Raw genomic sequence first — 17,191 nt, forward strand, 5'->3', positions numbered from 1 at the left:
AGATTTCCATGGTGAGGACTGGTGGGATTTCAAGTCCTGAACTTGGGGGAACTCGGGGATTGGTGGAATTTTTTTCTTGTAGGGTGGGATCTGGCCACTGTCCCACTTCTGGGCAGTTAGAAAAACCATTAGGGATATTGGGGAAAGAAGGAGGACATGCGGGGAGGCGGGGGTTGGGAAGGTTGGACATAGAAGCTTCTCAGGCAGGGGCCTGGGCCACTTTCCTGCTTGAGTGAGTGTTTATAAAGTTTACAAAAGGGGTCCATGACAAGGAAGGTTTCCCTGTTGCTCGTTGGCGTGAACAGCCAACAGACATGGTTAATGTTTAGGACTCTCAATTTGCTTTTGAGACCATGGAGCCCAGGCTATCTTCGAACTATGTATATGAGAATGGCTTTGAACTCCTGATCCTCCTGCCTCCACCTCCCAAATATTGGGATTACGGATGTTGGGGCTCCAGTCACAATTTATGAACGGCGCTGGGGTTTTAAGTTTGTGGCCAGTAGGTGGCGCTAGAGGCCTCCCAATACCAGACACCCGGGCCTACTCTTTTGCTACACTTCCACCTCTACTTCCGCTTCCGAGAATTGAAGGGGACGTCACTTCCGGGAGCTCCGCGTGGACTGATTTGTTTGGGGTTCTCCGGCATGGCGGAGTTAGCAGGCCCCGCGAAGCCGAGTCTGGCGTTGAACCCGGACAAAGACTCGCAGTTTGCGAAGGCTCTGACGCAAATCCAACAGCGCGCGAAAAAGGTGAGCGGCGGGGCGGCCGGGCTGACTCGGGAGCCGGCGTGAGGTTCGGCCCTGTGGGCGCCTCCAGATCTCAGAGTGTGTTAGGACTGCCACGCTTCCGCTTTGGAAGGTGTGTCCTTACCTTTCCGTGCTTAGACAATGGACCAGACGTCGGGAAACTCAGCTCCTGGGACCCGGAAGCAGGAGGATCGGGAGTCAGAAAACAGCCCGGGCTCAGTGTTCAGACCAGAGCTTCGCCAAAGAAAACAGAGATTACAGCCTGCCGAGCAGTTTGCAGACAGCGTCCCTGACGGAAGTTTATATCCCTTTAGTTTCAGCATGGGGTGCACTGGAGATAACGAAAAATTTTCTTGTTTTGTTGTTGTCTTGAGGGTCTTCTTTTGGGCGGGTTGGGTTTTTTTTTTCTTTTTTGGTTTTTCGAGACAGGGTTTCTCTGTGTAGCCCTGGCTGTCCTGGAACTCACTCTGTAGACCAGGCTGGCCTCGAACTCAGAAATCCGCCTGCCTCTGCCTCCCAAGTGCTGGGATTAAAGGCGTGCGCCACCACCGCCCGGCGGGTTGTTTTTGTTACAGTGCCAGTATGGGGTTATTGTACCCCAAGCTAGCCTCACGTTTGCCATGCAGTCGAGGTCTTGAACCCCTGTATCCACTTGATGAATACTGGGATTACAGCTATAGGTCACTATAGGTCACCCTGCACCCTACCTAACAGCAAACAAGTTCTTGTTCTCTGGGGTAATAGTATGGTGACAGAGAAGTACCGTGTCCACTGTGAAGGTTAACAACCAGAGACAGTAAGATTCAGTGTAATGAACTGCCAAATGCATTCAGAGTTGGAGGTCTTGGGTTCAGCGTGACAATGACACTTGCTGGTTCATTTAGCTCTTGAACCCATGTTAGGCTGACAGTTTTGTAAGGACAGGTGGGTGTGGACATGTGTGCACCCTGGTGTGCCTCATGGTGTGTGTGTGTGGGTCGAAAGACATCCCTTGGGGGTCTGTCTCTTGTAGTCTGTGGCTCTGTGACTGAACTGGAGCCTCAGGCTTGCACACCAAGTGCTTAAGGCAAGAGAAATATCAAGCACTTCATTTTTCAGTTTCTGCTGTGAGAGAGATACAAGTATGTTCCTGGACCAAGGGGAATGAAGGGTATTGAAAATTTTGGCGCAGGCCAGGCATAGTGATGTTTACTTTCAATCCCAGTGCTGGAGAGGCAGAGACAGACCAGAGCTGCTTGGGGCAGTGCGGGCTAACAAGTGTAGATGGCATTAAAACTGCTGAGTTAAGGCCGGGCAGTGGTGGCGCACGCCTTTCATCCCAGCACTTGGGAGACAGAGGCAGGCAGATTTCTGAGTTCGAGGCCACCTGGTCTACAGAGTTGAGTTCCAGGACAGCCAGGGCTACACAGAGAAACCCTGTCTCAAAAAACCTATCCTCTAAAAGGACTTTAGAAAGCTGGGTGATGTAAGTTTGAGCCTAGCCTGGTCTACAAAGCTAGCTCCAGGACAGCTAGGGCTACACAAAGAAACCCTGTCTCAAGGGGAAAAAAAAAAAATAAAAGATTTAGAATAAATTTTCTCTGAAGTTATGGAATGGTAACATAAAGACCTTTGCAGGACATGGTGATACAGGCCTTTCATCTTAGTGTTCAGGAGTTAGAGGCCAGCCAGCTTGGTCTATATAGTGAATTTTGGGCCAGCCAAGGCTCCATAGTGAAACCCAGCTTAGAAAAATGTGTATGCACACACAAGTTTTGGTGTAGTATGAGTTCGTGTTTTTAAAATGCTTATCTGTTTTGTTCTCAGCAAAAGAAGAAAGAAAAAGTTAAGTCTGGAGTAGTTTATCTGGGCCACCTACCTTCAACGCTTTCTGAAAGCCATATCTATGACTACTTTGCCCAGTTTGGTGATATTAGCAGATTCCGATTGTCTAGAAGTAAGCGGGTAAGACTGTACCTGAGTTTAAACTTTGTGTATTTTGCTCATCAGTTTTATGTCATCCTTTATTCACAGGCACAACATTGTTACCTACAAAGTTCCTACAAGCCAGGCTGGGGGCGCACACCTTTAGTCCCAACACTCAGGAAGCAGAGGCAGGTGAAGCCAGCCTGGTTTACATAATGAGTTCTGAGTTTCCCATAGCTACCTAGGGAGAGCTTGTCTCTAAATAAGTAAATGTAAGTAAAGTAACTTTACAAGTTGCAGTGAAATCATAAGAAAGTAGGCATGGTATAGTGGTCCATACCTTTAGTCCCAACACTTGGGAGACAGGGACAGGCAGACCTCTGGGTTTGAGGCCAGTCATAGCTGCATAGTGTGGATTTCTATCTCAATGAAAAGAGAGAAATCATGAGACTGCGGAGATAGCTCCGTCTATAACTGTCAACCCACAGCACCCAGGTCAGAAGCCAGGTTAGGGAGGGGGTTAGCTCACTAGCCAGCTGAACTCACCAGTGCCAGAGACTTGTTTCAAAATGCTAAGAGCACTTATGCTGTAAACATGGAGTGGAACACGGACCAAGTGAGAGGCCAGGTGTGACCCCAGTATTGGGAGCTAGAGCTGCTGATTATAGAACTTGCTGCCAGCCAGTTTGGCCAAAACAGCAAGCAACCAGGTCAGTAAAAAGTCCTATCTTGAAAGGATACAGTGGCGAGTCATAGAAGGTACTGTGCCTCCTCTGGCCTCTGCCTGTGCACAAACAAAACAAGACAGTCGAGTGTCTTGAGGAACAGCCTTGGAATTTCATACTTTAAGTCGGCTTATGGTTTGTTAGAAGGCATCCCTATCCCTATCCGGGGGCTTGTCGTCAGGCCACGGGTCAGATGGGCTTACAGGGCGTAGCCACACATTGCTTATAGGGCTTCCCTCAGGAAAATCGGGCAGCAGGGAATGACAACCTCAAGAGCAGAATCAGTATTCTAAGTGTGCATTTAACTAAGGCAATTGCTTCCTGTCTTCAGACTACACGGACAAGCAGACCATGGTTATTTTGTGAATGCTAACCCTGGGATGCTAACCCTGCGGTTAATGAACTTCAGCTTCGTTTAAATAAGGCGTCTCTAAAACCACAGGAGTGTGTGTGTGTGTGTGTGTGTGTGTGTGTGTGTGTGTGTGTGTGTGAATTTGCTTTTACTGGGGTTTAAGTCATGGGATGGGAATTGTCCCTTTGTGATACCACCACCTTCCTGAGGCCGACTGCCAACTGATTCCTCCCTAGAAGAGAATTTCCTCCTCTTGGAGCTCCTGCTGGTTGTCTCTCCTTGTTCCCTGAGCAATTCTTCCTCTTGGGAGACGGTGCTACCCCATCTGTCTCTGCAAGATCACTAACTACCTCCTTGGAAGAACGGTGTTCTTTTGTTTGAGTGTTGGCAAGGAGAATGCAAGTCTTCCATTTTCCAGAGGAGGCACCTTGGCTCTGGCTCTTTGTTTGTGGGTTGTTGAGTCTCCTGGAATGTACCTGCAGGTGCCATGGCCAACACAGCCAGCAGCCTCTTCTCCTTTGTCAAGTGTTTCTCCTCAGTTCCTCCAGCTTCCTGATAATCTTAGCAGCCACGTCCTCTGCCTGAGTCCTGTGTCTAAATTCTGTACACTCTATAGTCTCATAGGACGGCTGTTCCTCGCTTGCCCTAGACTCTTCTCCCCAAATGCATCTGTGGGCCCTCAAAGAAATAATTGATTCTCGATGTATTACTGCATTTGTTTAACAGCTACCAGGAGATGCAACCTGTGTTCACTGTTCTGCTAGTGAAGTTGCAGTGAAAAATGAGTCCATATTTGCTCCAGAAACATGGTTCCAGTTCCATGGTCTAGGAGTGGCTCAGATACTAGGATGAGCCGTCATTTGCATGGCAGAGGCCGTGTATTTCAACAGATTTTTAGATGTATATCCTCTAAGCACCTTTAAAGTGTTTGGTTTTGATTTGATTGGTTTGAGTCGGAGATTAACTGTGGAGTTCTGCTGTCCCAGACTTGCTGCATAGACCAGGCTGGTAACTTGTAGCTATCCTGCCTCTAATTCCCAATTACTAGGATTATAGGCATTCACCACTATACCCAGCTTAAAGGGAATTTCATTAATTATCTGTATGGGTATTCTGCCTGACTCTGTGTTTGCTCACCACATGCATGCCCGGTGCCTGCAGAAGCCAGAAGGGAGGACATCAGAGCTTCTGGGTAGGAAATTTCAGCTACCATCTGGGTGCTGGGAATTGAACCCAAGTCCAGTGCTCTTCGTAGCCACTGAGCAGTCTCTCCAGCCCCACAGCCTTCTTAATGCTGCGGCCCTTTCATACAGTTCGTCATGTAGTGATAGCCCACAACCATAAAATTACCTCATTGCCCCCTCATAACTGATTTTTTTTTTTTTGCCTGCTTGTATGGTGCTTGGGCTTAAACCCATGTCTTTGTGTTGGATATTCAGCCCTTGGCTTTTTGGTTTCTTTTCTTTCTTAATTACTTTTATTTATTTGAATGGGCCGGGTGACTGTCCTTCCACCGTGTGGTTCCTGGGGTTGAAGTCAGGTCATTAGATTTGGTAGGTGATGCTGTTGTCTGGTGAGTCTGGTTTTTGTTCTTGGAATGGCATGTCCTTTCAAGTTACTTTTCAGAGGATCTGTTAGTTTGCGGGGGTGGTCTGTTGTGCTGGAGTTCATAGTCCATCACTCTTCTACTCTGCCAGCTTGCTTCTGTGTTTTTTGGTGGGATTGGAAGTACTGGTGGGAGATGGTTGGTGGTTGATGCTCAGCCTGGCCTTACGCTGTCTGTGTAACTCAAACTAACTTTGAATTGCTGGTGTTTGTTTTTTTTTAATATGTTAATATGTTGTTGAGCTTTGTGGGACATTGGTGTTTTCTTAGCACCCTGATGAGAGTTTATTTTATTGCCCTCATTTCATGGAATGACAGTCTGAGGCTGACATGTTACTTAACACAGGTCAGGTGTCAGTGCCAGGATCAAAGTGTAGACATTTGAACTCCAGAACCCACACTACACAGAAGGCCATTCTGGTTGTGGAAATCCACTTGTGAGTTGGTACAGGTTAAGAAGTCAAGGCCTGTTCCTTTGCTTAGGCTGTGGAATTTGGTGCAGGTTCCTTGGTGAGACTCATGACACTGGAGACTTGGTTGTTTCCACTCTTAACATGTGAGGTCGAGCTGCCTGTGTTCTCCTCTGGTACTGGGGACTAAAACCAGGGCACAATAGGTAGGCATGGGCTTACATTGCTATTTTATTTTGACACAGTCTTTCTTAGTTGCCCAGACTGGCCTCATAAGATCCAACAGATCTGCCTGCTTCAGCTTCCTGTGTAACTGAGATTACAGTCTGGGGTTACCTGGACTGCTAGGTTTTTAATGAAAAGAAAAAAGAAGAAAACCTGGCCCTCACTGGTGTGTGACAAGTAGGACTACCAATGAAATGAGAGATGAGTAGACAAGTCCAGGACTGTGGGAGCCCAAAGACAGCCTTCTTCCCACAGACAGTGGCACTGGACTCCTGTAGCCAGAACACTCAGGGGTGTATCATACTAAGCTGAATCTTAAGGGTACCAGAACAATCTATATTCCAAACTGTGACTGTCTTGTCTGTCTGTCTGTGTGTTAGTTCTGTGGGCTTGTGGGGGGGGGGGGGGCAGCGCCATTGAAGTAGTGAAAGTTGTGACTGGGGCTTGTTAGGAGCTTGGCGATACTTAGACTTAACTGTTCTTTTGTGGGTTTTCTGTTGCAGACAGGAAACAGCAAAGGCTATGCCTTTGTGGAGTTTGAGTCTGAGGATGTTGCCAAGATAGTTGCAGAAACAATGGATAACTACCTTTTTGGTGAAAGACTTTTATCATGTAAGTACTCTGACCTTTCTGTACTGTGATGAGATTACAAAGTTACTTGTGGTGTTGTACTCATGAAGAGAAGCTGACCCATCTTTAATGGGTGGTTGGAAAGAACTTTGCTCAAATTGAAAACTGATCGGGTTAAAGCCCAGCATAAAGTGGCACATGCTTTTAATCCTGGCACTTGGGAGGCAGAAGCAGGCTGATCTCTCTTAAGTTCAGGGACAACCGTGGCTATGTAGAGACCTTACATCAAAAAAGGAAGAGAAAACTGATGGTTAGGTAGGCATGAGCAGGCAAAGGGACAGCAGTGCAGCCTGAGGTCACTTCTTAACAAATGGACGGTAAATGCCAGACCAGAGGTAACGAACCTTTGGTTACTGCAGTGTTGGGGAACTCATATGGGGAGCTACAGTTCAGATTCTTGACAGCCATAAAACCAAGACATTAATGTGAGGCCTGGGTGCAGCCCACTGGCGGACTCTACAGAGGGCAAGACCAAAAGTAAAGACTCACATTTCAAGGTCAGACTCAATGACGGTGGGTGCCACTCTGGCTCCAGGCTCAGTGAGAGGCTGTTTGAGGAAAGTAAAGCAGAGAGTGAGAGAGTAGAAACCACGTGTCCTCCTTGCTCTGCACAGACGACTCACCCACAGGTGCAAATGTAAATCATTCCCACGGAGATCTGTAAGTAGAGGCACTGCGAACTTTTCTGTCCTGTCACCATACAGATCTCTGCCCTTGGAAGGTAGACGTAAGTGTCCAGCCTGCCTACACCTATGGTAGAGTGCTCCCTGCCCTGGGACCAGCTTACAGGTTCACAAGGCTTCCTGGTAACATTTTTCTCCCAGTTTCAGTCACCATGGGAGACGTTGTCATGGTCATGTTCAGTTGAAAGCCTGGCTCCTTGGGGGAGAAAGTAGCTAGGCAGAAACATGGGGGCCTTGGTGCTCTGCTTTGTCTGGTTTGAGGAAAATACCAGGAAGGGCTCTGGATTCTACTGAGTTTTTTGACAGTTGCCACAAGTCCTTACCCTGTCCAGGATAGAGTGGGATTATCTGGGACTAGGAGTGGAGTTATCTGGTAGAGTGCTGGCCTAGCATGCACAAGGCTGTGGATTTCCACCCTAGGGGCATCTGCATCTGATGGCACGAGCCTTTAGTGCCTATCTTTGGGGGTGCAAGCTGGAGGACCTGAAGTTGAAGGCCACTGTAGGCAACTTCAGGGCCAGCTTAGGCTACTCGAGACCCTATGTTTAAAAATATTTTTTAAAGAGAAGAGGGCAGAGAGGTGGCTCAGCAGGTAAAGCTGCTTGCTGTGAAAGTGTGATGGTCTGAGTTTGATCCCCAGATCCCACATCAAAGTAGGAAAGAACCAACTCCACAGAGTTGTCCACCAGCCTCCACGGGCATCAGGGTGTGTGAGCCCACACACATCCATTTCCATAGACAGTAATCATTGATGTTTAAAGATTATTTCTGTCATGTAGTTAATCCATATCACAAGAAATAGCTATCTGGGAAATATAAAATTAAAAGACCCTTTCCTCTTTGTTTGTTCTATAGGTAAATTTATGCCGCGAGAAAAAGTCCATAAACACCTTTTTTTCAGCCAGTGGAACGCTCCGTTTCACCCACCATCCTTTCCAGCGGTGCAGCGCTATAATCAGAAACGAGGACATTTGCAGATGCTGAAGATGGAGTATCGGTTTAAGAAGAAGGAAAAATTACTCCGGAAGAAACTAGCTAAGAAGGGGATTAATTATAGTTTTCCTTCACTGGTAAACATCCTTTTCCAGTTTTCTTGGTGGTTTCTCTTAGGGATGAGCTTCCTGCCTCGCTAGTTGCAGCTCTTCCTGTGATTATACAGAATCTGTCCCTGTGCCCCTCACACACTGGGTGTCTGGTTTAGTTTGCACATATGGCTCTTTTGGCTGATCGGCTGCCAGGCTAGAGTCTGCCCATGCTAGGCAAGTGGTCTGTTGCTTTTAATGTTTCTGGTGCTGAGGATGGGACCCAGGATACTGAGCGTGCTTCATCCATCCCTCCACCCTCAAACACCTTTTTTGTTTGAGGCTTCCTTCAAACAGCTCTCAAACAGAAAAGATCTGGCTGAGTTGCATGGACTGGTTTGAGTGTAGTTTATAGCTCGGGCAAGCCTCCATCACAGTTCCTCTGGCCTCTGTGTCTTGGGTTCTGAATAGACAGATGAACTTACAGCCCTGTACAAGTGGCTGGCACTGTTGTTGATGTTGGTAAGACTGGGTTTCTCATTCCAAGCTGGCATCAAACTTAGAATTTCTGAGCTTTAAGTATTTTACTTCGTATGAACTAAATTCCCAGGACTCTGGCAACTTTTTTTCCCCAATATAATTTTCTGCCTGTGTACTAAGTGGTTGCCAGGTGTCCTTGGAGGCCAGAAAAGGGCATTGGATACCCTAAAGCTATAGCTTACAGATAGTTGCAAGGCACCATTTGGTGCTGGGAATTGAATCTGTGTCCTCTGAAAGTGCAGTCGGTGCCTATAATTGTTGACTGGTCTTTGTAGTCCCTAGCTTTTGGTTTTAAACCAAGGTCTTGCTACATGATCTAGGCTCCCCCAAAATTAGAGACCACTGCCTCTGCCTTCCAAGTGCTGTGGTTACAAGCATACACTGCTCACCCAGTTTACAGCAAAACCTTGCCCTGGTTACATTCAACCCATTTGGCAATTGGACACTGATGCTTAAAATAGGAATTCAGCTACAGCATATGCATATAGCTGATAAATATGCAAATTGTTTCATTTGCAGGTCCTACCCAACCCAAAGAAAGGGATTTCAGACATTGCTGACACTCCTGGGGATTCTGGGATTAACCAGGTAAGATCATCTGGAGAATGGCCACTGGTTACTATAGAAATACAGTCAAGGTTGTTGACAAGACTTGGAACAAAGGCACTCGCCACCAAGCCTGACCACCTAGTTCAGACACTGGACGTCACAGTGTTGAAGGAAAGAGCTGAATCCTGAAAGTAGTCCTCCAAGCTGCGCTTGCATGCACACACACACACAGAGTAATCAAAAAAACTTTTTTTAAGGTAAATTATCTGAAAAAAGAAAGTACTTTCTTCACTTTTTGTTAAAGATATATAGTTGGTGGGTGGTTTGGGGTTTGTTGGGGAACTTTTTTGAGATCTTAATGTAGCCCAAGGGAGCCCCGGTGTTAGACAATAAGACCCCAACTTGACGTGTTCTAAAGATGACCCTCCCATCCTCCTGCCTCTCACACCGCATCCTTGGTGCTGGGACTGTAGGCTTAGGCCATTTATGGCTGGTCTCGGATTCTGGGAGTATGTCTTTTTTGTTTGTTTTGTTTTGTTTTTTTAGCATTTTTAAAAGTATGTGAGTACAGTGTAGCTGTCTCCAGACACACCAGAAGACATCAGATCCCATTACAGATGGCTGTGAGCCATCATGTGGTTGTTGGGAATTAAACTCGGAACCTTTGGAAGAGCAGTCAGTGCTCCTAACTGCTGAGCCATCTCTCCAGCCCCTGCCTTGTGAAATTTTAAAATCCTAAAATCACGTGGGGAGCTGTGCCAGTGAGAAAGAGCACTTGCCACACAAGTAAGAGGATCTGAGTTCAAATCCTAGAACCCACATCATGTCAGGTTCATGACGTATGTTCATGTTCATGCCTGCGACCCTTGGAGGGGGAACATGGACATGGGACACTTGCTGGCCACCAGTCTAGCTTCTGGTTTAAGAAGAGATTTTGTCCAAGGGAAATAAAGAGTGACAGAGTAGGACACTCAGTGTCTTTTGGCCCAAGCAGGCTTGCACACACACGGTTGTGAGCCACCATGTGAGTGCTGGAAATTGAACCTAGGTCCTCTGGAAGAGCAGCCCCTTGATCTTCATCATCTTGTTATTTTAGTTAAGATTTTGTTTCATGTTCTTTCAAACTGGAAATAATCATAAAAATCAGAATGAATCAGGTGAGGGTGGGTTTTGTGATTGATTGTGATTGTGTATAGGTTGGACTTAAGGAAGCCCCAGAGCAAGAAGTGAGTTAGCAGAGGCATTTCTCCGGTGTTAAGTCCCTTGCTAGTAAGGAAACAAGATAAGGAAGCCTTGCTGGACTTTCCTCTCTGTACATTAAGGAGTCCCAGGTATCTTTCACTAGGATTGCCGAAGGTTTCCTTGATTGAATCTTTTTTGTTTTGTTTTGTTTTTTGTTTTTTGTTTTTTGTTTTTTCAAGACTGGGTTTCTCTGTGTAGCCCTGTCTGTCCTGGAACTCACTTTGTAGACCAGGCTGGCCTCGAACTCAGAAATCCGCCTGCCTCTGCCTCCCAAGGGCTGGGATTAAAGGTGTGCGCCACCACCGCCCAGCATCCTTGATTGAATCTTAAGAATGTTTCCTATCTTCCATAGAACCTGTCAGCTTTTTTTTCCCAAAATTGTAACTAGTTGTTGGTGGGGTAACAGTCTATTTCCAGGCTTATTGTGCCTTCCTCAGAAGCTAGGTGTCTGTTGCTTCTTTGCTCCAGTCTCAAGTCACAGAAGCATTATGTCAAAACTTGAGGACAGGCTGTGGTGTAATCCCTCCTGAGATAGCCATGCACCATAACATGTGGGTAAAGCAAAGCCTTTATTCTGCTAACATGAGCTATTTAGCAGTTTAAAGATAGGCATACAACTGTGACATGTGCATGTAGTTAAGAAATAAGCAAATTGTTAAACTCCTAGCCTTTATTTTCAGGTTTTACCTGACCAAAAAGAAGAGCCTTCAGGCGTACTTAGGAGAAAGGAGAAGATGATGAAAGGGGGGATTTCCAAAAACATTCCTAAGAAGCGTAAGAGGTCTAAGAGGAAGAAGTCGTCGTCTGTGGACAGCCAGGTGAGCATGTCCTTGTATTCTGGAAGTCAGTTGCTATAGATACAATTTGAAGGAGGAAAAGGGGTCTTCCCTTGTGTCAATAGGAAATAAAAACAGGCTGAAACTAGATCCCTTTGTACACCTTAAAACTAGAAGAGTAGAGATGTTGGGTGTTCCTTCCTGGTAAAGGCTAAGAAGGTGGTTGTGTTGGGTGGAAACTAGGACGGTAGTGATGCGGGGTGTTGTTCCTAGTGCCTGTGCTCAGTCCTGGGCTGTAGTGTACTTGTTGCTTACAGGATACCACACCAGTTTGCACACCAACGTTTTTGGAGAGACGAAAATCGCAAGTGATGGAAGTCGGTGACGATAAAGATGATGAAATCATTTTCAAGCTGCCTATGTCCCCAGTGAAAGAAGACTCGCAAAAGACTCCAACACCTGCGAGCTCTGGGAGAAAAAGGAAGAGCGAGCAGTGATCCTGACAGCGTTCTGTGTGCATAGTTCTAGGCAGATGTGATCTCGTTATAAAGGCCTACTGTAGTTTAGTAGGTGCGGCAACATGCAAGCACAGACAGAGCTGTTGGAGTAAGAATATGTTTTGTTTTTCCAGTGAGGAAAGCCACCAGGAGCCTGGCTGCTTTGCCCCTTCCTGTCCTGAATTTGTCTTCAGGTTCATAGCTCCCCTTAGCTTTACTATCCTTATGAAACTCAGGCCTCACTACCACCCAGAGTCTGTACGGCTGATCAGTGCTGTTTGGCCTGTGTGTGGTTGTGTATATAAAATCTCCCCCACCCCCCCCAAAGATATGTCAGGCTTCAACCTCAGGCATCTGAAACCAGAAGTTAACTCCAGAGAGCGAGAGGGCAGGCCAAGTGTGAACAGATTTGCACATCGTCCAGGAGCTGAGGAGGAATCCGAAATGACCCACAATTAATTACAGCTAAGCTTCACAAATCAGTTTTAGCAGTTGTATTCAAGATTCAAATAGTGACCAAACTTTTCTGCAGTTGATTTGTGTATAAAAGAACCTAAGAACTTTAGGGGGAATCAAGAACTGTCTTCATCTCCTGTTGTAAGTCTCTGTGCCCTTTCTATACTTTTGTTTTGCTTATTCAGGTTTGTTGAATATAACTGTCAATCCCCTTGATTAAGCATCCTTTTTGTCCAGTTGTGGGGTGTGAGTGAGTGTACATGTGGTGTGTGCACGTACACATACCTGAAGGGAAATCAAGTGTCTTCTATCCCTCGACTCCTTAATCATTTGACATGGGACTCTGGTCAGACAGTTTTTTTCTATATTGTCCTGACTATCCTGGAACTTGCTCTGACTGAAGAGAGATCCGCCTGCCACTGCCTCCCAATTTCTAAGATTAAAGATGTTCTCCCCAACCAGCTGGCTTAAGATAGGACTCTAGGACTTTTTTTTTTTTTTTTCCTTTAGAATTACTTAAACCCTGTCTCGAAAACCAAAAAAGAATTACTTGTTTATTTTATGTATGTGAGTACGCTGTAGCTGCCTTCAGACACACCAGAAGAGGCATTGGATCCCGTTACAGATGGTTGTGAGCCACCATGTGGTTGCTGGGAATTGAACTCAGGACCTCTGGAAGAGCAGTCAGTGTCTTAATCCTGGCCATCTCCATCAATAGTCCAAGAAGGGGCTCTTAATGAGCCTGATTTGCGGCCGTAACACACAGCACCTTGTACTTGCAAGCACCTTGGTAGCTTGGCAGTGAGTTCAGGACCTAGGTGAGCAGTTCTGAATGTGCCTTTCCTGTTTACTAGCAGACACTTCAGACTTCAGAATTTAGCTTTAGCTACAGCCTAGTTTCCTGATGTTTTGAGCTAATGAATATAACTTAAAATCAAATCAGAATGTCAGCTTAAATGCCTGTGACATCTTTTGTATGTATGTAAGACTGTTTCTTCAGTCACTTTACCTTATGTGTGTATATGTCTGATGTTAGGAGAGGAAGGAATACATACATGTATGGAAATCAGAAGATCATTTTGAGACAGGGTCTCAGAGTAGGCCAGCAAGCCCCTGAGATCTCTTTCTCTGTTATTGGGTGTACCACCAAGCCTGTTTTTTTTTTTACATTGGTTCTGAAGACCAAACCTAGAACCTCATGCTTATGAGACAAGCACTTTCCTGTGTCTTCTTGCCACCCCATTTTTAAATTTGTTGTGTATTCCAGGCACAAGATGTAATTAAAAATGATCCTCCTGCATCTGCCTCTGGGTATGTACCACCCTGCCTGGCATTGAACCTAAGGCCCGTGCACAGGCCATTGTTTGCCAGTGATTTGCACCCTTGGAACCACCCTCACATTTACAAAACTGGAATGAGCATTTACACTTAGCTAAGGAAAGCTGGAGGGAGGACTCGGGCACCAGGCTTGATTCCTAAGCACCCACAGGACAGCTCACAGTTGCCAGTGACTCCAGTTCCAGGGGACCCACACTAGGCACCAGTGTGCAGATAAGTCCAGCAATGTCATCACTGCCAGTTGTGGCATCATGTCACCCTAGTGCTGCACTGTGCTGTCACCACACTCATCTGACATTTTGACATCACAGGTCAATTGAGAAGGCAAGGCTCCATTGTACCATGTGGTATTGTGGTGCTGTAGGGCTCCGTTGTGATAATGACTATTCCGGAGACACCAGAATGTCCACTAATAATGTGGATGCCACTGGATCACCAGGCGCACTGTGACATCACAGTGAGTTACATTAAATGCTCTGTTGTGTCATGGCACCACAGTGTTGAATTGTGACATCACAGTGCAGCATATAACAACAAACTGAATTGTGCTGTAACGCAGTATCTTAACATAGCAAACCCCTGCTGTTTGCTTGTGATGTCACAGTCCTCAAATACTATGTTGAAATTATTCATTGTGACCAAAACCTGAATTTTAGTCATTCTGTGCTGGGCATGGATGCTGTACGTGGTAATTTCCCAGTAGCGGAGGTAGTGGACTAGAGAGTTCCGATGGCAGCCTCCGTTACATAGTAGACTCTGAAACAGGAAAGTAAGCTGGAGAGTAGATCTGTGGTGTGCTTGTTTAGCATGCTTGAGTCCCTGGGACACATTCCCAAGACTGAAAATTGGTCATGGTGATACACAATGGAGGCAGGAGGATTTTGAATTCTTGGGTTCCCATTTAACCAATCATGCTAATATGTGATCTGTAGGGTGGGCTCAGCAAACTAGCAAGCAGCACCTCTTCCTATCAGCACCTGCCTCTGAGTTCCTGCCTTTTACAGTGAATTGTGGTTTAGACACATAAGAGAAATAAGCCATTCCCTCCCCAGTTTGCTTTGGTCCTGGTGTTTCATTACAGCAATAAAAACCTGACAAGGCAGGTTCTCAAAATAACAACACTATACCAGTAGGTGGCAACAGAGCCTAAAAACTAAACCTGGTATTTGGATTGCCAGAAGTACAGGATGGGGGGGGGGGGGTATTATACTGTGTTTTGTTTTTAAACAGTCTTCTGTATCTCCAGCTAGCCTCAACTTGCAGTGTAGCCAAGGATGACCTTGAATTTCTGATCTCCCTGCTTGTGTGTTTCCAAGTGCTGGGATTGCAGATTGTACACCACTACTGTGGTATTTTGCAGTGCTGGAGGGTGGCTGGAAGCCAGGGCTTTGTGCATGCCAGAGAAGCATTCTGCCTACAGAGACTTAAAACTAAAATTCCACTCTGGGAACTTGACTTTGCTACCAAAATCACTATTTTAAAGAAAAGAAAAGTCTTGGTTTGCTTTATTTCCCTTAATTTCTATGGCAGTGCTTGTCCCCGTGAGGAGAGGAGATATTGCCAAAATTAAAGAGAGTTGTTAAGCTACCAACATTAATTCTGGGAACCAAATTTAGATTCTTTGGAAAAGCAACAAGCACTCTTCAAACAGTGAACTATGTCTCCAGTTCCTAAAAACAAGTCTTTTATTCACAATTTACTTTTGACTAAATTTTACTTAGTTAACTGCACTTAGTACAGTTGTGTCATTTTTCTGCTTTACTTAGTAATTTCAACATTTTAGATTTTCTTTTTCTTTCATTCCCTTTCTGATGATGATGATGATCAAAGGTCTTTGAACCCTTGATCCTCCTGCCTCTGCCTCTGCAGTACTAGGATTGCAGATGTGACACTACACCCAGCTGGAATTATTTTTCAAGTTCTATCTTCATGGTGTTTCTAGCCTTGCTCCTCTCAACAAAAACTACTTTAAATTCCATTGAAAAGTTAGTTTACTCTAGGCCAGGTGTGTGCCATCCCTTCTCCCGCCAGACATGGTCTCACTATGTAGCTCCAGCTGTCCTGGAACTCAATATATAAACCAGGCTAGCCTCTAACTCACAGAAATCCACCTGCCTCTGCCTTCTATATGCAGAGATTAAAGGCATGTCATCATGTCTGGTCTTATGTTAATTCTGTTTGTTTCAAGACAGGGAGGGTTTCTCTCTGAAGACCTGACTGTCCTAGAACTCACTTTGTAGATCAGACTGGCCTCAGACTCAGAGATCTGCCTCCTGAGTGCTAGGACTAAAGGCGTGCACCACAATGCCTGCTCATATGTTAATTTTTAACATTTACATTATACCTGCCCCAGTGTCCCATTGTTTGAGTTAAAGAATACTTCAGGTTAGGGATGTAGCTCACCTGATAAAGTGGTTGTCTACCATACCTCAAACCCTAGATTCTATCTCAAACAGGGCTGAAACTTGGTCTGATTGTGCATGTCTATAATCTCAGCACTTGGGAGATAGAAGCAGGAGAGTCAGTAGTCCAAGAGGTCATTCTTGGCTAAATACCGAACATGAGACCAGCTTGAGATACCTGAGACACTGCCTCCAAATAGGGGAAGGACAGGGGACACAAGTGTAGTAGTATATGGTTTTAGTCCCAGCACTTAGGAGGCAAAAGCAGATGTTTGAGGCTAGCCTGATCTATGTATGCTCTATAAGGCCAGCCTTGTCTACAGGGAGATTTCCAGGCCAGCCAGGGCTACGTAGTGAGACCCTGTCTAAAAATATAATGGAGGTGGGAGGTGAGGTTCCTTGGTGACTTAGAGCATCTTCTGTTCTTGCAGAAGACCTGGGTTCAATCCCTAACACCCACATAGTGGATCATAACCATCTGTACCTCCAGTGTCACGGACATTCATCACTTTGTTCTGGCATCCAAGGGCACCTGCAAATTTTTCTTGTTTTACAGTGACATTGCTTAGCAGGTGTCTGGATGCCTGCATTGCTTCAACTATTCTTCCAGAAGAGGAACCTGTGCCATGAGAGATGTTACTTCTCTGGCCAGATGGTGCCAATTTTAGAATCTTCCTAGTTATAAATAAAGCTGTCAGCTCTCTGATGCCCAGAAAAATCAACTCAAGACACTTGATACTTGCCAAACATGGTTTCTGTGCAAATGTTCCCATGTTAACACTGGTGCCCTCCAGCCTTTCATTCAGTTTCTTCTGGGGTCTGGGAAGCTAAGTGAGCACACAGGTTGGGGCTGAAGTTGATGTGGGCAAAGAGAACTCAAGAAAAACTCTGCTAATCAGCCAGCAGGAAAGTGACATAGGGATAAGGTTACAGGGTGATCACTGGCCATCTGTTTCTTCTGAAGGAATATGACATTTCCCTTTCTAGTGCTGCTTTAATACTTCAGTAAATGGTATGTACTGTGGATGGTTTTCTCTTTGCTTTTCATTTTTGTTTGTTTTTAAGACAAGGTTGTGCAACCAGGT

At 45.7% G+C, this 17,191-nt stretch overlaps 1 protein-coding gene across 1 annotated transcript; it reads left to right on the forward strand.

Moving 5' to 3' along the window:
* Window positions 1-588: 588 nt before the first annotated feature.
* Window positions 589-12,582, forward strand: Nifk (nucleolar protein interacting with the FHA domain of MKI67). Its single transcript, XM_034513574.1, has 7 exons — window positions 589-752; window positions 2,556-2,693; window positions 6,475-6,583; window positions 8,140-8,354; window positions 9,366-9,434; window positions 11,318-11,455; window positions 11,731-12,582. Exons 1-7 carry the CDS (start codon window positions 648-650, stop codon window positions 11,908-11,910), a joined length of 954 nt encoding a protein of 317 aa, XP_034369465.1. The 5' UTR covers window positions 589-647; the 3' UTR covers window positions 11,911-12,582.
* Window positions 12,583-17,191: the final 4,609 nt, after the last annotated feature.

Source organism: Arvicanthis niloticus, chromosome 10 (assembly GCF_011762505.2).
Source record: "Arvicanthis niloticus isolate mArvNil1 chromosome 10, mArvNil1.pat.X, whole genome shotgun sequence".
Taxonomy (NCBI): domain Eukaryota; kingdom Metazoa; phylum Chordata; class Mammalia; order Rodentia; family Muridae; genus Arvicanthis; species Arvicanthis niloticus.

Bases quoted from the DNA above. Each gene is read 5' to 3' on its own strand.
- Nifk (XM_034513574.1), top strand. From the start codon at position 648: ATGGCGGAGTTAGCAGGCCCCGCGAAGCCGAGTCTGGCGTTGAACCCG. The intron at 2,694-6,474 runs GTAAGACTGTAC...TTTCTGTTGCAG, and splicing joins GATTGTCTAGAAGTAAGCGG to ACAGGAAACAGCAAAGGCTA. The intron at 6,584-8,139 runs GTAAGTACTCTG...TTTGTTCTATAG, and splicing joins TGGTGAAAGACTTTTATCAT to GTAAATTTATGCCGCGAGAA.